Raw genomic sequence first — 20,856 nt, 5'->3', positions numbered from 1 at the left:
ACTGATTCTATGATATCGCCATTCTTTCATCTACTTAACTTGCACAGCACTGACAACGCACACATCAAGCACTTACAAACACTTTGTGTTAAAATGTCAATTCACTAAGTGTTAAGTCTTTGCAGGATTGGGAGACCTGGGTAGACAGAAATAAGACAGATAAGTATGAATAGTAATAATTATTGTTTCAAGCTGCCTAAAGTCTTTTTATTGTCCAGCAGAGTGATTCTTCAAGGAACTGTAGCTTGTGATGCAGGCCCGGGGTACTGTGCTTTCACAAAGGTCACTGAAGCAGATTAGCAATTCAAATTGGGATAAAGGGGCTAAAAGGCTGCTGTAGCCCTGCCTGAGTCTTATTACATTAGCAAAGAGTAGGAGTGCAAAGGCACACTCCTGATTAGATGACATAATAAGGAAGAAGCTTGAAGATATCAGAGCAAGTACATAGTATCATGCACTTACTGTACATACTGTACCTATGCATCCACACACTCTTTGACAAACATTACTCACAATATGCTATTTACATACTACAGAGTACGATTTTATTGTGGTGGTTTATCACTGGTATAGTTCCACTAACTATTCCTGTTTACACGCATGGATTATAAGCACAGCCAGCATTCTGGCCATCTGCCCTCGTACAACATCCATCTTGCACAAATGAGCTTGGGTTGCAGAAGAATTGTGACAGCAGTTTGAATGCAAGATTTCCTGCTTTTCAAGGTTAATTTCCCCACCTTTGTTATAGTTCTGTTGTAGTGATTGTGCAGCCTGCCTGGCATTAGACACATTTGACGATGACTGCTGTTACAATTTTTCAAAACTTCAGTGTTCAGCATGAGAAAATTGCTCAGACTGTGCTTCATGAAACACACACAGAAATACACACAGAAACAAGCTACAAATACAGTGCCTGTAGGCTAATGGTGCATGCACTGTACCCTCTACCAGATACAGTACAAGCAAGGCTAACATCATAAATCCCTTCTGTCCTTGTCAAGCCTTCCTCTCACATCTTCAGTGTCATTTACCATATTCTATACTTTCAACACTGCTGGTTCTCAATCCAGCTCATGAAAGACCCAACAGTAAATAATTAATATTTCTCAGGGGTGTTAGCCGAACATGAAGGTGTTCAGTTTTGGATTGACTTGACAGAGACTGGATATATCCTATCCCAAGAGTCCAAGAAATTAGTTTGGCAATGGTCTATGTGACATTACAGCTAACTACATAGTCAAAATAAATACAATCGCTGAAGAAAATGGATACATCCTGTGAAAGGCCTTTGTTTTGTTTCAGCACCATGGACAGTGAACACAGCCTCATGCACAGCTGATGCAGAGACAATCCTCTGCAACAGTCCAGTGCACAACAAATGAAACAGGTTGAAGTGTAATTTAACCGATGTGTCCTCAGCTCGTTTTTCATTGTTCAACACGGCTGCCTTGGATACCAAAGCTAACACAAGGCAAAGTGTCTGTGTGTGCAGACGATTATACAGACCTCGATATACTCTGCTGTTTACTTGCACAACCCGGATGCAAGTCAAACGCCTGAGATACGTGCTCTGGGGCTGCACATATTGGGACAACAAGTAAACTGGGGACAATGCAAAGCCTGGATTAGGTACAGAAATCACTGGAGTGCTATTAACAATATTGAAACGAGCACCACTCAGAGGCCCTCCCTTCTATTCACAGAGCTGTGTTACAAGTGTGAACCTTTGTCCAAATGTCAAATCGTCACTGCCCCAGCCTTAGGAAGCCTTTAACAGGGCATGAGTGGTAGAGAAGGAGAAACTAGGAGGATTGATGGAGAATGATTGACTGCAGCAGTGTCTGTGGAGCTGTGCTCTAGTCCCCCCCCCCCCCCCCCCCCCCCCCCCAATGCTGTTTCATGATGAACAGCTGACAGGCCAAGAGATGCTGTGGAGACACGTAACCTAAGGGTAATATGACCTCTGAAAAATAAATACCAATATACTGACAGATATGCTCAACGGTTGCCATGACTACTGTGAACCCACCCCCTTAAATTCACTCTGTGTGTGTGTGTGTGTGTGTGTGTGTGTGTGTGTGTGTGTGTGTGTGAGTGACATAGCCGGGCCTCGTCAGTCCTACCTTGCACTCCTCCATGCACGTCCTAACCGAGTATGCATCTGTCTCGTATTTCTGAACCAGCAGTTCAAACTCGTGGTATCTGTCCTCCGCCTCCTGGTCAAGACGCTGATAAGCCTGGACACACTCACGGCATCCCAGCACATCCACCCCAGTGGCCATATCCAGGGTGCAGTTCATATCGTACAGACTCGTAAACCCGTAAAACAAATCCAAAAGTGAGTAGGAATTACAAAAAGAAAGGTACAAATCGCTCAGATTCACGTACGCCAACTGTGTCCCGTTTTCCCCTCTACCAGAGAGGCCCCGGCACACGGTCTCCGCGTCCGTGAAAGTAAAGCAGTCTTTGGACAGGCTGTCGGGGTGACAGGTGTCCATTCGCCACAGAGGTTTGGTAGAATTCCCTAGAAAAATAACATCTTGCTCTCTGGCGAGACGCTGGGGGTCAGGTGATGTTTGGATGTGGTGTCGGTAGTTTGGGTACTCGCCCATGTCGCCCGACCGCTTGTCTCGGGTTCGCGTCAGTTTTGCCTCGGCACAGAACCACAAGTGATCAGAGAGGAGGACGGTGATGAAGAGCAGAGAGGCCAGCGACAGTCGCCATCTCTGGGCCCTCTCCGACTCGGTAAATGGCTTCTCGTTCTCTCGGGGTGCAAACCAGTATTTTAAGCCTTCGTCATGCTGCCGACGCATCCAAGCACCCCTGGTCATATTTTAGGAAAGTGCTGCCCTGGCCGACTCCACCGCGGGGGCTGCTCTGCCACAATACTCATTGACTTGTTGGGGGATGGACTCCGGTTGGTTCTCCTCTGTATATCGGTGGGGTGCCGTGCCTCCGCCGGTCCAGGGCGCTCCACTATCGCGCCCGCAGCACTCGGAGCTATTCCGATCCAATTAGCGAGCCCGCACAGATTAAGCCTCGCGCTGCCGCATCCCGGTTCTCCATGGCTCTCCGGGGGGAAACGGCGTCCTCTTTGACCGCATGCCCTCCTCTCCCTACCGTCTCTCCCCGGGGTTGTTCTTTCGGCGGGGATGCAGGGAGACCAGCTGTTGCGAGCCTCTCGGTGCTGATGCTGCGCGTCTGCCGCCGTTCGCTTTGCAGATTCACTTAAAGGAGAGCAACGAGCCCGTTTGATGCAGGCAGGCTAGTTTCTCTGTCCCGTACCTGGGCGAAAAACCTAGAATCCTTTCTCCTGTTGGCCATTGTCATCTTGGACCGCGGTTAAGTTGCCGCCATGTTCGTCTTGAAACACTTTTTCGGAGAGCTGGGTCTGTTTGCGTCATCTCCATCGTTGCGATAGCTCCATCGTTGCGCAGTGGCGGAGCAGCTTATTACCTATATGCACACCACATACGCTCGCTCGCGCGCTCACACGCACACACCCAAGCGCGCGGAGGGTGAGGAAGAGACCACAGGCACAGAAGGGTAGTTGGTGTTGTTTTGGCTATCTGTTCAGGTCTTCGTGAGTAACAGTCGCCAAATATTGTCCCGGCGGGGAGCAAAAACAAAGAGTCGTGGCGACATCTTTCTTTTGGTGCAGGATAGACGCGTTTCTTTCACATTGAGAAGCATTCATTTAAGCGGTCGCGTTCACTGTTTGCATATAATCATTAAGATTCATTTATCCCGTCCGTTTCACAGGCCAGGTAAGTTGTGCTGTAAGCCGAACCACAAGCTGAAAATAAAAAGTGTCAAAGTAAAGAAGAGCTTTGAGCAGATTTCAGAAAATTAGTCATGCTTGACTCGCTGAGGTAGAAAGCAGCTGAACAAGCAGCAGGTCTGTGCTTGCAGGATTTACAATACTGTTTGTTCCCTTCTATCGGGTCCCGTCCTGCGTTGTGTTTGACCGGTGGGTTTCCAACAAGCACATGGCTTGCAGTGCAGCTTTATATGCAATGGCCCTGCGTGTGTGACAGACAAGAAAAGCGAGAGGGATGGAGAAATAGATGGTAGTTGCTCTTAAGGGCGCGGAAAGTAAATTACAGTATTTATCCTCATCCTTAAAGCTACTAATCATTGTCAGCGTGTATGGCTTGGAGTGCTACCAAAGAGAAAAGAGTGTTGCTAAATGTTAATGGGCTACATATAGTGAAGAAGACAAGATATGATTACCTGATTAATTTGTGCTCGGAGGCCAGGCGGGAGGCAGCTTATTGTACAATTTGTTGTTGAAGGGGAGAAAGTTCTTTCAGTCCAATTAGTTTTAGTGCAGCGAGCCTCCCTTTGCCAGAAAATATGAAAAGAAAATGTGAAATAATTCTGGGAATTAAATCACAATTTTCCTTATTGTTGGAAAACTTCCAGCAACCTTAATTCAGCCTCACAGACAGCTCTCCACTGTCCTCTCTGTACCATTAAATAGGCTCATTAAAACTGCTACCAACACAATGAAAAGATGTGATTATTCCTCTGTGTGTGTATGTGTGTGGTGGTTTAAGCTTCTAAAAAAATCACCTGAACTTATCACATAATAAAACTGTATCTGACAAGGTGCTTTTGTTCAACAACCCCACGAGGATCAAGGCAGTAGTAAAAGCTGCTTCTGTCATGTTGTCAGTAACACAGTTATTTGATTTATTACCAAAATGTCACACACTGAGTTTCAATTTGCTTTATGTTTCTGAACCCCTGTTTGTGTGAGTCACATTAAGATGTAATGCCAGCTAAAGTTCAATTTTCAGGGCCCAGAGTTGACTCATTAGCGAGAAATTTAAACCACACATAGTGATTTGCCAAACATCTGTTGTATCATAGTTAATTGAAAGCCCGTTCATCACTCACTGCACTCACGTATTACTGCATGGGCCTGTGATGTTCATTGTGGGGGATAGATGTCCTAATTTGGCTGGGATTGTCTCTACCCTTGCATAATTTTATGCTCTGTCTTTGACCCTAACTGTGTACTGTGTCTCTCTGTGTACAGTGTATAGTACCATAGTACTGTGCAAAAGTCTTGAGTGGCCCCTTGTTTCTTTCTATTTTGTAATGAACATGGGAAGCAAGAGTAGTGATTTACTGAAATGTGCAAACATACATGGAAATTCAGTATATAAGCCAAAAAGAAGAGTTTGCACAATTCCAATGAGCTTGACAGTCACCATTTTTGATGACCACCTTCATTCTTCAACACAGCCTGAGCACTGTTAGACAAGCTTTCTTGAAATCTCTTTAAGTAGTCATCAGGAATAGTTCTCCAGGCGTCTTGAAGGACATTCAAAGCTCTACTTTGGATGTTGGCTGCCTTTTGTTCAGTTCTCTGTCAAGATTATCCCACACTGCCTAAATAATGTTAATGTCCAGGCTCCGGGGGTGGGGGAGCTGTTGCCAATCAGATGCTTTCCAGATGGATCAAATTGTGATTGTACTTTTCTGCATTCATAACAACATAATTTATGACAAGATCTTCAACACCAGTGATTAAAATACAATGCCAAACATGGCAGAGCTATCACCATATTTTACTGTAGACACTCACTGTAACTTTCTTTTGACCACCTATGTATATCCTTGAAAGTTGTTTTTTGACAGCCACCCTTTCATTGCAACCATTTCTGATGAGGCTTCAGTGAACTGTAGATGGATCAACTGAAGGGTCAGATGCTTCTCTCAGGTCCTGTGTCGCATCTTTTTCCCTGTTTCATAAGGACATTTAAGGACTTTCTCACTGTCCTCCACTTGTTTAGTGTCCTCATATTCTTTAATAACACACTGCAGAGTGTGCTGAGATATGCCAAGTTTTTTCTAGTAGCTCTTTGGGAATCACCTTGTTGATGCAAAAATAGTATTTCATGCCTGTCACACCATGTTTTCTTTGCAGATTGTAGATTCAGTGAAGGAAATGGGAGCAACTGTTGTGTTTTTGCAATAGCCGACAGGCAAAAAAGTGGCTAAAGATAGCATTTAAATTTGTTTCTTTGCTAAGTTGCCTGTTATGTTTAGACACAACACTGGTTAGGTGCCTTTTTATGCTGGAGTGATTCATAGGTCAGTGTTAAGAGGCTTAACGAAAGAAAAAAAAATCATTTGAAAATAGGGTACAAGGAGTGAAAATGAGTGGGAAAGATGCCTGGAGAACTACTGCTTATGACACCTTTTGTTTTTAAATAACAACAAAGTCTGGCTCCTTGGAGGGAAAAATAAAGAGATGAGATTTGCACAGTACTAAGTATATAAACTGTATATAGCATTTCCATGAATATGTCAGGTCCTAAGACAAGACTGATCAACAACATATGGGGCGTGTGTGTTTGGCACAGCAGAGAGGTGACAGCTACTTCCCACTCCCAGTGTTTTTCTACCTGTGTGTTTATGTGTGTGTGTGAAGGAGACAGAAATAGTGCCAGGGCATGAGTGAGACAGAGTATAGAAACAGAGACAGAGGGGAAAGAGAGAGAGAAAAGGAGAGAGTCTGTGAAATGAATGCAGATTGCTGGCCCTTAAATCTGGAGCCATCACAGTAACAGTAAGGGCTGGCAGACATGACTCATCCACTATTCAAGCTGGGGGATGTGTGTGTTAGTGTGTGTGTATGTTTTCTGAGAAACAACTGTAGCCTATATACATGTGTAAAATTGACTGCACTGTCACCTTATAATGATGCTGCTCTTGTTACATCAAAGGTAATTTGCACAGCTTAGGGCCTTACCCATTTTTACATTAAAGTTTCTAGGGCATCAAAAGTAGTCAATAAGCAATAAGTCATTCAATATCAAAAAGTCCTTTTATATCTATTCGTACTGCCTTGTCTGGTTTGTCAAAGGCATCATCGTGCAGACAAAGCTGAACAAAATCTATTTATAAATGTCTATTTAAAACCGTTTAATAAACAAATCGAAACCACCCAAGCGGAGCGTTCAGTGCTTTTCACTCGTGTCTTTGATTCTTTTTCAGCTATTTTGATTTCGACTACAAAAAAAGTAATCACATCCTATATTGTATTCATGAGTCATACAAGGAGATTAAACTGATGCTCTTTATAACTGATGCTGAGAGTGATGGTTCTTTAAAAACCTGCGTTTAACGAGAAGTTTGTGTAGTAATTGCCTTTTTTTGTGTGCGCCCTGAAGTTCACTGCTGCTTACATCAGATAACTGTACATGTGGCCGTTTGCCAAATGTTGTCAAATTAGGAGCATTCAGACATTCTGTGAACTATATCAGCACTGAAATGAACATCTTAACCTACACTCATTGTATCTCTTCGTATTCTTTGTCTGCTGTTTATTGTGGGCTTTTAGATGCATGTCCCTTTTCCTTTCTTTTTTCCCCCCTGATCTCAGCGATCTGTCAGCATTTCAATCCTCTTTTCTACTATCATCATCCGTCTTCTTCCTTCTCTCCCTTCTTTTACTTAGTAAACCCCGTAGGGTTATTCTCATGTGCACCCTTCTTTTTTCTCAGTTACCACCAGCCTCTCTTCCTCTTTTCTTCTCTCTCCATCTTTCTTGCCTTTTATCTGCCTGACGTCAGACAGGAAAAAGAGACAGGCTCAGCATCTGTGATTGGCCAGAGAAGACAACGCCCTCAGCCCAGGCTCACATCCTGAGTGGATGTTACAAATATGATATAATGTTAATGCTTAAACTGTATTTTTTATTTCATGGAAGAACTATCATTTGAATAGAAAAAATATATAGTTAGTCATAAATACCTTTAAATCTTTATTAGAGACAGTGCTGTAGGAGGAAGAGAGATCCTCTCTGACCCCTGCCATCCTAGACGCAGACTCTTCCCACTCCTGCTGTTAGACACGTGGTACTGGATGGATGCAGACCTGCAACAGCAGCTTAAGAGACAGATTCTACCTGCAAACCATGAGGCTACTGAAATGCTGAAAACTTAAATACATTCCACAATCACCAGAATTACATCCCTGCCCCCTTAAACTCTACAATAGAATGTACATATTCATGTGTTTTTATATAAGCACATATATATGTGCTCAACCCCAATTCCAAAGGAAAAAAAAACTTGCAACGGTGAAAAATTTAAATAATTGGAGAATGCAATGATTTGCAACTCTAAAGCTGTATTTTTGTCACAATAGATCACAGAAAAAAATATCAAATGTTTAAACCGGGGAAGTTATAGACCACGATATGTATAGCAAAAGAGTGCCTCCAGTATCGTACAAATCCAGTGTTTTTGCACATTTACGTTATAGCTACACTTACATGCACTGATACATGCAGTGGCTATTTTATTACTTAGACACATAAAGCTGAAATCATCCCAATGATTTAGTCAGTGATGGTGTTTTACTTGACTGTATTATACTGAGTGCTTCAAGTATTCTATGCCCTCATGAATGCAAACAAGAGTGACAAAATGTAGCCATACTTATTATTATTATTTTCCTGATAGCCAGTAGGCTCCATATATTTAGAAAGAGTGAAAATCAATTAAGGTATTCTCAAGATTTGATTAAGCCACTATACCTTTGAATTACAACACTGAAAACTTAAAGTATTATATTTTCTTTAGTATTTTCCATCACTGCTTCTGATGCTTTTCAAGTAATCTGCAGTTCTTCAGTACTATGACTTTAAGGGAAAAATGCATACGTGGTATACAGTACACTGTGATGGATTGTACAACTAAAGAAATTCTCAAGAGTCAACCGATTGATTTTCAACCATACAGAGGTGGATGGAAACCAATATCTGCCTAGAAGGTGAGAAAAAATCGATTTAAAACACTGAAATAGTACATCAGTATTTACATAATAGCCCACAAAGACGCAAAGTGTTTGTGTCGTTAAGACTATAAAATGGCTTAATGGTATAATCCTTGTGGTTTGGGGATGATGGGTCTGTTTTACTACATTTTGACTTATCCTATTATGAAAAGCATAGCTGTAATAATTATGGCCCCATTCCACTCCAGAAAGGTCCTAATTCTGTGTATGCTGGTTCACCATAAGGGCTTTTGGGGATGCTTAGTTTAACTTGCATCTATTTTGTGGGGGAAAAAAGGTCTTTTGGTAAAACAAATGTACATTCTCTACAGTGGTCAAGTCCTCATTGGACTTGAGGGAGATTAGAGCATTGATGGAGATGCAATCATGCCGTACAAGCTCCCACCCCACCCGCCACCACCTCTCCTCAGCCTCAGGGTTTTACTCCTGTGATCGATTGGTTCACCACATTTCCATTCCAAGAATCCCTAAGCGGCTTATCAACACAGCTCACTTTCCCAAGGACACTGCCCATTCCCATATTCATGTTCCTGGATTCCTGGCCTATATTCCCAGTATGCAATCGGGATCTGGAAGCCTCTAGCTTCAAAGGAAATGTTTCTGTCAAGGAAGATAGCTTTTACCCTGACAAAGAAACATACAGAATACTAATATGTAGTACAAAAGGATTGTTTTTATTGGATCTTGCATTTTTATGTGCATTATCAATATTCTGTGACAAAGAATACACAGAGATTATTTACACCCCATTAATACCTTTTATGCTTCACATCTTATTTTAAGCATTGTGCAGTGTACAGTAGTGATATGCATACAGTCAATGTTTGGTGCATTCACTGTGTGTTATAAGATTAAACGCCTTTCTGTATGTATGACAGTGTGTTTGTCTTCATCCTGTCTTACACAGATGTTGCATCATTGATGGCCTGAAACTGTATCCTGGGGCTCTCAGAGTCTTGACAGAAACCTTCGTAGGGGGAATGATTTCACTTGCTGGGAAAAGACAAGAAGGTAGCAGGGATGATCACAGTACGGTACCACAGCACTTCTTTAGTTCTAAGACTATCATGAGAAAGAGCAAGTAAGATGTGTACATATTATAATGTGAAATAACCTTTTAATTGCATAAAATTACACAGAGAATTCCTTTAAGTTGATGATGGTTAGAACTCATTGGGGAATAATATAATTTTATTATCATTCAGGTTTGATAGATGCTTTAATTCAGGTCATTCTAGCCTCTTTTCTGCAAGAAAAGCATGAAGTCAGTCTGCCAGAGTAACTTTGCCATCAAGACAAATACTGCAGTAAGTCAATAAAAACTGGATGGATTATGATTCCCCGATAATTAAGTCTAACTATGGTTATCATCAGACTACTCTTTTTATAGTAATCTAATCTATTAATCTAATCATAAGCTCAAATTTGCCCATTACTTTGGTTTTATTAGGCAATTCTAGTAAAAGTAGTAACATTTACATCAGCCTCAGATTTACTTTGCTGATATTTCTTTTTGCCAAATGTTTCTATGCTAACATTGCCACAATCTACTGGACTGAAAAATGAAGGCCCTCCAGAAGTGCAGTGCTGTTTCTTGAATAGCCACTTACATCTTAATCCAAAAGTGAGTCAGCAACCATATGCTCCAATTTTGAAATGCCTAACTTCAGAGCAGAAGAGAAACGTGTTTATAGCCTGCCCCCAAAGAAAAAGAAAAATCCTTATATTTTATTGCATTGTTATTAACACTAATTAGCAGCTGTCTGTGTGATCTACGCTTAAAGTCTATGAATATCTTTCCAAACAGGATTGAATACTTTGCGCAATAACTTAGCAGTCTTCCTTTTGTACAAACATAGGCTCTTAGGTGATGTCAACAGTTATAATAGTTGAAGGCTTGAAATGCTTCAAGAAGTCAGTGTACAAACTATAAACCATGGGCATGCAGTGAAGAGAAGCGGGGCAAGCAATGCATCAGTTTATTATTTACAAAAGTCAATGTGAGCTCTCTCTGTATGTGCTCTGTTTTGTAAAAGATCTCTTACTGTCTGTTTACATCCATCCTGGAAATAGTGAATCTTGTACCCACAGTTGCCTGTGGAAGGTAGCATGCTGGTCTGCTGCTAAATCTCATACAGGGAGTGCAGAATTATTAGGCAAGTTGTATTTTTGAGGAATAATTTTATTATTGAACAACAACCATGTTCTCAATGAACCCAAAAAACTCATTAATATCAAAGCTGAATGTTTTTGGAAGTAGTTTTTAGTTTGTTTTTAGTTTTAGCTATTTTAGGGGGATATCTGTGTGTGCAGGTGACTATTACTGTGCATAATTATTAGGCAACTTAACAAAAAACAAATATATACCCATTTCAATTATTGATTTTTACCAGTGAAACCAATATAACATCTCCACATTCACAAATATACATTTCTGACATTCAAAAACAAAACAAAAACCAATCAGCGACCAATATAGCCACCTTTCTTTGCAAGGACACTCAAAAGCCTGCCATCCATGGATTCTGTCAGTGTTTTGATCTGTTCACCATCAACATTGCGTGCAGCAGCAACCACAGCCTCCCAGACACTGTTCAGAGAGGTGTACTGTTTTCCCTCCCTGTAAATCTCACATTTGATGATGGACCACAGGTTCTCAATGGGGTCCAGATCAGGTGAACAAGGAGGCCATGTCATTAGTTTTTCTTCTTTTATACCCTTTCTTGCCAGCCACACTGTGGAGTACTTGGACGCGTGTGATGGAGCATTGTCCTGCATGAAAATCATGTTTTTCTTGTAGGATGCAGACTTCTTCCTGTACCACTGCTTGAAGAAGGTGTCTTCCAGAAACTGGCAGTAGGACTGGGAGTTGAGCTTGACTCCATCCTCAACCCGAAAAGGCCCCACAAGCTCATCTTTGATGATACCAGCCCAAACCAGTACTCCACCTCCACCTTGCTGGCGTCTGAGTCGGACTGGAGCTCTCTGCCCTTTACCAATCCAGCCACGGGCCCATCCATCTGGCCCATCAAGACTCACTCTCATTTCATCAGTCCATAAAACCTTAGAAAAACCAGTCTTGAGATATTTCTTGGCCCAGTCTTGACGTTTCAGCTTGTGTGTCTTGTTCAGTGGTGGTCGTCTTTCAGCCTTTCTTACCTTGGCCATGTCTCTGAGTATTGCACACCTTGTGCTTTTGGGCACTCCAGTGATGTTGCAGCTCTGAAATATGGCCAAACTGGTGGCAAGTGGCATCTTGGCAGCTGCACGCTTGACTTTTCTCAGTTCATGGGCAGTTATTTTGCGCCTTGGTTTTTCCACACGCTTCTTGCGACCCTGTTGACTATTTTGAATGAAACGCTTGATTGTTCGATGATCACGCTTCAGAAGCTTTGCAATTTTGAGACTGCTGCATCCCTCTGCAAGATATCTCACTGTTTTTGACTTTTCTGAGCCTGTCAAGTCCTTCTTTTGACCCATTTTGCCAAAGGAAAGGACGTTGCCTAATAATTATGCACACCTGATATAGGGTGTTGATGTCATTAGACCACACCCCTTCTCATTACAAAGATGCACATCACCTAATATGCTTCATTGGTAGTAGGCTTTCGAGCCTATACAGCTTGGAGTAAGACAACATGCATGAAGAGGATGATGTGGACAAAATACTCATTTGCCTAATAATTCTGCACTCCCTGTAGGTGTGGCAGTGTCACATCAGTGAAGGCTCAGAGGTCCTCATCAGCTTGATGTTTTGAATCTGAGTGTGGTGACGAATCACTTGCTAATAATTTATCAGTAAGAAATTGTTAGCCAGTGATCATGTCCTGGATAGTCCTGTTTAGTGGCACTTAGAATGACTAAAATTAGCAACGTTGACTTTACATGTTATTTAGTTTGACCTGAAATGAGTGACTAACCCTATTAACTCAGTGTTTATCTTGCGTGACGTGAGCTTACGGAGGTCCCATTTTCCCATAGACATCCATAGGACTGGAAGGCTTTCCATAATCATACCTATTATCTCCTGGTGGCCTCTGTGTTGGCTTTGCTATATGTAAAATTGTACATCTTTTATATAGTGTCTGTGCTTACCATGCTTAAATAAGAGCATGGATATGTCAGAAATATACTGTATTTTCTTAATGTCATGTATTGTTGTTGTGAGCAGGTCAGCCTACTGATATGAGTTCAAAGAAGAGCATTACAGTGTTCCTAATGTGGATATAGATATGGTGACTATTTGACAGGGGCTCACCATTGTCACATTTTAAAATTTGTTTGAAATTTGACTTAAAGAAAATAATGATTAAGCAAAACAAGTATGTTTGCTGTGTTTCAATAATGCACAGATACACAGCCTACAGATTGCTGAGGAGATCTCCAGGTGGGGAGAATGGCTCCCTGAAACATCAGCTTTAGCCTAAGTGTAAACAACAGAAGGCAGGGTTTACAGGAACTCCAAATCCCACGGTGAGGCTCCACACTCCAGCTGAGAAAGTTGAGGCCAAGCCCAGAGTGTTTATGTCACCAAGTACCCCTAATGTCATAAGCAACCTGAGCATGAAGTAAAGTAACTAATTTCATCTCAATGCCTCCCATCAGTCCTTGCTTGCTAGTCTTCTCCCTTCACTTTAATTTAAACTTTCTTAATAGAGATGAAACAAATGTGAAGTGGCTGTCTTTCTGCACCTGCACAGTGCTGCTGGCATCATTTGAATTCAGTATACCTTGTGTGACGTGAGCTTACATACATTTTTTATATGCTGAATTTAATAGGACAACAGCTAGAAGACCTTGGATGAACCATTTATTAATGCAAAGCATTATAAAGACTCAGTGTGTGAGCAATGAAATGAGCCTTACATTTTAAAATGCTTTTGCCTCTCACTAATCTGTGCTGTCAGAGAAAAGCACCTTCTGATGAAAGGAATATGTCTGCCCCTAGATCCAACAGGAGAGTAGGGGGTAAATGCATATTTCAGCCTTTGAAGAACTGGGAGTGAAGTCAAATCCTGGCTAACATGGATGATGGGTAGCATCCAGTGGCAAGACCCAGTCACCTCTCATCCTGTAGGAGTTGTATGTTCACAGAATAAGCATACAGCTACCCAGATTGCGCTTTGGATGGATCTGGGGGAAGGCCAGTTTTCGCTCTACTGCAATCCCCCAGCTTCATCTCTCTTTCCCTTTCCTCCACTCTCTTCTGTTTTGGAGTATTTACTGTGCTGAGCCTCAGAACATCACCAAGCAGCCACTGCCACTGTGGTCTCACTGGTCCCACTAAAGCCACCACTGTAATTTCCAAGATGATCTCCAGTGAAAAATGCCGAAATGAGCATATATATAGCATATATATAGCATATATATATATATATATATATATATATATATATATATATATATATATATATATATATATATGTATATATATATATACATACACTTACTACATTTATTCACACTGCAATAAGAGCTTTGAAATGGTACATGCATATGGACTGCAGCACAATGAAGGCTTTTGTAAAATGTGTTCACACTATAATTTACTAAAGTACCGCATTGCCTTCAAAGTAACGTTTTATTTGATGCAAGGGGAGTGGGAAGGTACTTATTCATCAGTGTGTGGTAGAGCAGGTCATGCTCTAAATGAATCCCGCTGCACTGTGTTGCAAATAAAGACTAATAGCCCAGGTGGGGGCAAATAAGTCTACTAACACCAAACATTCCTTTTTAGTCACTACAGGCTTAACAATAAGGCATCCACTTAAAACCTTGCAGCCAATTCACTGGACAGTCTGACTGAAAAGTAAATGATCTGGGAGTAACTTAAGTAGACAATGTGATTTTCAGAAGGTGAAATACTTAATTATACACAGTCAATCTTTGATGTTGAAAAGGTTGCAAGAAGGTTGAGTGAGGAAGGGCAAAAGTAAGCAAGGATGACTGAAAGTGGGAAGCCACAATCATGCCCTTGTAAAGATAGTACCATATGAGCCAAGCATCCTATATCTCTCCTTTTTTCAGTTATATGAAGATCTATATAGTAAGCATATCCAATATCTTTAGTTTGGGCAACCTTGTGATACAATGATAAGAGTTTAAAGCTGTGAATCTAAATAATATCACATTGCCTTCCCTTCTCACCTTGCCCTTTTATTTTCACAACTGTCTGTCTTAAAACTATCTTCCACCCACCCACCCACCCACACACACGTACATAAACATAGACCCATGTACACACTCCCAGGCACTTCCCCTCCTCACCCCTGGGGACAAAACAATAAGAGCTTAATGAAAAGGTACTTTACACTGGCATCTGTGCACTGGGGATATAGCTTTGAATGTCACTGTTAATGGGAGGAATTAATAGAGAGCAGACTGTTCTGTATCTGTATGTGAAGATGTGCATCACGATGGCAGCATGTAATACTTGGTCAAATGAGTCACTGCTCTTTTTTATAGATATATACACTGTGCTAGTTCACCAACAAGCAGTGTATAGCTGCAGTTCATCCAGCTGATTTATGGTCCCCAGCTCTCACCTCAGTGGACCCTGGCTTGATTACAGTGTATGACTGCAGCTCCAGCCATGACCACCCTGTGACCCAATAAATTAGCCCCACTGTATGAAGGAAACTCAGATGATACCGATCTACTTGAGCTGATTGATTTGACTACAGATAAAATTTCAGTATATCAGGTATGCTACCCTGCTCTTTTCCTTCAAATCGAACATCTCAGTGGGGCAATCCATCACCGTTCCAGTGAGCCTAGATGACCAGATGAAGATGATTGATGGTCTTTCATACATCACCACTGAGAGACTCTGTTTAATGGTTACTGTAATGGTTCAAATGCTTGACAGAAAGGTGTAGAAAAATGTAGGCAGATCATGTTGCCGCTCTCTTATAACCTTAGCAGTAGTGCTAGAAAAGTAGCCACATTCTTAACTCTGGTTTTATATTGAAACAGGGTGGACCAAACCAGTGCAGAATTTATCATTTTTGACCTTTTCTTGATCTTTACTCTGTCTGTGGCAGATATTTACAGAGTGTCACGGAGAGAAGCATGACTGATGGAGGGAGAGGAATAAGTGTTTTAGAGAGAAAAGAATTTTTTTGTACGAAACTTTGCTCTTGTTGAGATGGCTAGCTTCTTCCACAACAAATGCGCTTTTAAGGAGCAGTTTGCAGAGCTGCAAATGGGCCACTAACATAATTTACAGTGACATAATCATTGTGTTTACCGTCACCCTGGGCTAAATGAGTTTACAGTGATGCATGTTAAAAAAAAAGACATGTGAACTGCCACTAATGGTGGTATTCTTTCCTGATTGTCTCACTTAGGCTTAGATTTTAGATTGCCAGGAGAAGCACAGATGTGTGCAGTGATCAGAAGTAGAGCAAGCCACCACAGGGGGAGAGGGAGGGAATCGCACGTGACTGGTAGACTGCAGAGTATGTCTGCAAAGTCATCTGAGGTCGGTCAGTCTGTGTGATGAGATAAATGACGCAGAGTTAGGGCCCAGGCTGAGTACAACACAGTGATGCATAGGCCAAGGATTTGCGCTTTGCATAGCAGAACAGATAACAATTGAACCTTGGCTCTGTTTACAGACAAGAAAGCCACACAGAGAGTTTAAAGTGAGAAAGAAAAACTGGATTTATATCACTGCATTAAGCTACACAATTAGGCTACAGTACTGGCGGAGCTTCCACCTGGAGTCTGTAAGTGATAGAAATGACTTCTTGTGTTTCCCATACACATTTCTCGAGTCAGTGGAATCTATTCAGATAAAAAAATTGGGGTAAAAGTTGTGCCTCTGGCAAAGCCATTACTCCAACTTTCTTCTCCCCACCATCACCATGTAAGAATATATGTATATATATATATATATATATATATATATATCTCAGGTAAGTAGTGGCATGACAGAAACTCGGAAAAAGGCTCAGATAGGTGATGACACTGACGAGTGTTACACAATAATCCAGCGAGGAAGCACTCTCAGCAGCCGCCTTAAGAAGTGAGTGAGGTGATTGTTTGCAGGTGTCCGAGCCAGGGGCTGGAGCCGTCATGACTCCGCCCCGGTAGAGCGCAGTGCGCGGAAGGGGAGAGAAGGAGATGCAGCACAACAAAAACACTTGTAGCCATACAGAGTCAGCCGAGAAGGCACAGGGTCATGACAGGGTACCATGCTTTTCCTGTCAGGGTCCTGGGACTAGGCGACCCAGGACCCCTGGGCAGTCATGGACCTGTGTTATTATTATGTATTGTTGGTGTTGCTTCCCCTTCTCTGTGCTTGTACATATGTGTGTGTGTGGGTGGCTGTGTGTCTGAGTACTTGTTTATAGGCGCCGTCAGGCCTGGGGAGTGTGGCCCTGCTAGGGGACTGGCCACACCCGAAGCCACACACCTGCTGCTGATCAGGCCTCGTCGGGGGAGCTACTTAAGAGAGTCTTGGAGCTCCCACCGACGCGGGATCATTGCTTGGGACTCCACGTTAGTTACCCAGTTTAGGTTTTGGTCGTGTCGTGTCGTGTCGTGTCGTGTCGTGTCGTGTCGTGTCGTGTCGTGTCGTGTAGTGTATGCCTGCCATTGTTCAGTGTCCTGACTGCTGCCGCTATTGTTTCCCGCAGGAGGAGCGTGGAAGGCTTAAGGAGCAGCGAGCACCGGGAGTGCAGACACGGGAGCAGAGAACACTTGGAGGACACGACACGGGAGTCTGGGGAAAAACACGGGGATTTATTGTTGTTTGATATCACCCTCTGTAAATAAACGCACTGCTTGAACTTTGAGCTCCATGCCTGGGTCCTCCTTCCCCACACCCCCACGGTTTGCCATGCCATACCGTGACAGAATGATCCCGCCAACCACCATGGACCCAGCAAACTCAGGAGTTGCCACGGAGGACACGCCTCTCTGCAGCTTCTCTCCTCCTGCTACCCCCCCAAAAACCCATCTCCATAGAGACTGTGTCAGCTTCCAAAAAGACAAAAAACAAACTAAAAACCAGCAACAAACACCTTAAACATAAACAATCACAAAGAAAGAACAATACAGTATCCACATCTGAACCAAAGAGTAGAACAGTGAAATGTGGATTATTGAATATTAGGTCTCTCTCCTCCAAGTCTCTGTTAGTACATGACTTAATAATTGATCAACAAATTGATTTACTCTGCCTTACAGAAACCTGGTTGCAGCAGGATTATTATGTTAGTTTAAATGAATCAACACCCCCGAGTCATTCTAACTACCAGAAATCTCGAAGCACAGGCCGAGGGGGCGGTGTGGCAGCAATTTTTCACACCAGCCTATTAATTAATGAAAGACCAAGACAGACTTTTAATTCATTTGAAAGCCTGATGCTTAACATTGTCCACCCCAGCTGTGAAACTCAGAAACCAGTCTTACTTGTTATCATCTATCGTCCACCTGGGCCTTACACAGAGTTTCTGTCTGATTTCTCAGACTTTATATCTAATTTAGTTCTGAGCTCAGATAAAATAATTATTGTAGGTGATTTTAACATCCATGTAGATGCTAAAAATAACAGCCTCAACATGGCATTTAGTCTGTTATTAGACTCAATTGGTTTCTCTCAAAATGTAAAAGAACCCACCCACCACTTTAATCACACTCTAGACCTTGTTTTAACATATGGCATAGAAACTGAACATTTAACAGTGTTTCCTGAAAACCCTCTCCTGTCTGATCATTTCCTGATAACATTTACATTTACAATAATTGATTACACAGCGGTGGAGAGTAGACTTTATCAAAGTAGATGTCTTTCTGAAAGCGCTGTAACTAAGTTTAAGAATATAATCCACCCACTGTTATCATCTTCAATGCCCTGTACCAACACAGAGCAGAGCAGCTATCTGAACGCTACCCCAACAGAGGTCGATTATCTTGTTAATAATTTCACCTCCTCACTACGTACAACTCTGGATACTGTAGCTCCAGTGAAAACTAAGGTCTCTAATCAGAAGTACCTGACTCTGTGGTATAATTCTCAAACACGTACCCTAAAGCAGATGACTCGTAATCTGGAGAGGAAATGGCGTGTTACAAATTTAGAGGATCATCATTTAGCCTGGAGAAATAGTTTGCTGCTTTATAAGAAAGCCCTCCGCAAAGCCAGAACATCTTACTATTCATCACTGATTGAAGAAAATAAGAACAACCCCAGGTTTCTCTTCAGCTCTGTAGCCAGGCTGACAAAAAGTCAGAGCTCTTTTGAGCCAACCATCCCCTTAACATTAACTAGTAATGACTTCATGAACTTCTTCACAAATAAAATGTTTATCATTAGAGAAAAAATTACCAGTAATCATCCCACAGATGTAATATTATCTACAGCTACTCTTAGTACCATTGATGTTAAGTTAGACTCTTTGTCTCTAATTGATCTTTCTGAGTTAACTTCAATAATTACTTCCTCCAAGCCATCAACGTGTCTTTTAGACTCCATTCCTACAAAACTGCTCAAGGAAGTCCTACCATTAATTAATTCTTCGATCTTAAATATGATCAACCTATCTCTAATAATCGGCTATGTACCACAGGCCTTCAAGCTGGCTGTAGTTAAACCTTTACTCAAAAAGCCATCTCTAGACCCAGCAGTCTTAGCTAATTATAGGCCAATCTCCAACCTTCCTTTCATATCAAAAATCCTTGAAAGAGTAGTTGTCAAACAGTTAACAGATCATCTGCAGAGGAATGATTTATTTGAAGAGTTTCAGTCAGGTTTCAGAGCTCATCACAGCACAGAAACAGCTTTAGTGAAGGTTACAAATGATCTTCTTATGGCCTCTCACAGTGGACTCATCTCTGTGCTTGTCCTGCTAGACCTTAGTGCAGCATTCGATACTGTCGACCATAATATCCTATTAGAGCGATTAGAACATGCTGTAGGTATTACAGGTACTGCACTGCAGTGGTTTGTATCATATCTATCTAATAGACTCCAATTTGTGCATGTAAATGGGGAGTCCTCTTCACACACTGAGGTTAATTATGGAGTTCCACAGGGTTCAGTGCTAGGACCAATTCTGTTTACATTATACATGCTTCCCTTAGGCAGCATCATTAGAAGACATAGCATACATTTTCACTGCTATGCTGATGACACCCAGCTCTATCTGTCCATGAAGCCAGATAACACACACCAATTAGTTAAACTGCAGGAATGTCTTAAAGACATAAAGACCTGGATGGCCGCTAACTTTCTGCTTCTTAATTCAGATAAAACTGAGGTTATTGTACTCGGCCCTGAAAATCTTAGAAATATGGTATCTAACCAGATTCTTACTCTGGATGGCATTACCTTGGCCTCCAGTAACGCTGTGAGGAACCTTGGAGTCATTTTTGACCAGGACATGTCCTTCAACGCACATATTAAACAAATATGTAAGACTGCTTTCTTCCATTTGCGCAACATCTCTAAAATTAGAAATATCCTGTCTCAGAGTGACGCTGAAAAACTAGTTCATGCATTTATTACTTCCAGGCTGGACTACTGTAATTCATTATTATCAGGATGTCCAAAAAACTCACTGAAAAGCCTTCAGCTAATCCAAAATGCTGCAGTAAGAGTACTGACAGGGACTAGAAAGAGAGAGCATATTTCTCCTGTTTTGGCTTCCCTTCATTGGCTTCCTGTTAAATCCAGAATTGAATTCAAAATCCTGCTCCTCACATACAAGGTCTTAAATAATCAGTCCCCATCTTATCTTAATGATCTTGTAGTACCATATCACCCTATTAGAGCACTTCGCTCTCGCTCTGCAGGCCTACTTGTTGTTCCTAGAGTATTTAAAAGTAGAATGCGAGGGAGAGGCCCCTCTTCTGTGGAACCAGCTTCCAGTTTGGATTCGGGAGACAGACACTATCTCTACTTTTAAGATTAGGCTTAAAACTTTCCTTTTTGCTAAAGCATATAGTTAGGGCTGGACCAGGTGACCCTGAATCCTCCCTTAGTTATGCTGCAATAGACGTAGGCTGCCGGGGATTTCCCATGATGCA

At 41.9% G+C, this 20,856-nt stretch overlaps 1 protein-coding gene across 1 annotated transcript in view; it reads right to left on the bottom strand.

Annotated features, from left to right (window-relative positions):
• The window catches only part of nalf1b (NALCN channel auxiliary factor 1b), a 113,609-nt gene extending 109,959 nt beyond the window's left edge, over positions 1 to 3,650 (bottom strand). Inside the window, exon 1 of the mRNA XM_085248367.1 lies at positions 2,127 to 3,650. Within this exon, the coding sequence (XP_085104493.1) occupies positions 2,127 to 2,834 (708 nt within the window). The 5' untranslated portion in view covers positions 2,835 to 3,650. The remainder of the gene's footprint in view (positions 1 to 2,126) is intronic.
• Positions 3,651 to 20,856: the final 17,206 nt, after the last annotated feature.

The sequence above is a fragment of the Mchenga conophoros genome, linkage group LG16, assembly GCF_057382185.1.
Source record: "Mchenga conophoros isolate Kocher_MC1m ecotype Shallow Benthic linkage group LG16, M_conophoros_male_GT1.1, whole genome shotgun sequence".
Classification (NCBI taxonomy): Eukaryota; Metazoa; Chordata; class Actinopteri; order Cichliformes; family Cichlidae; genus Mchenga; species Mchenga conophoros.
Note: the sequence above shows the minus strand (reverse complement) of the source record. Positions and strands in the feature narration are given on the sequence as shown.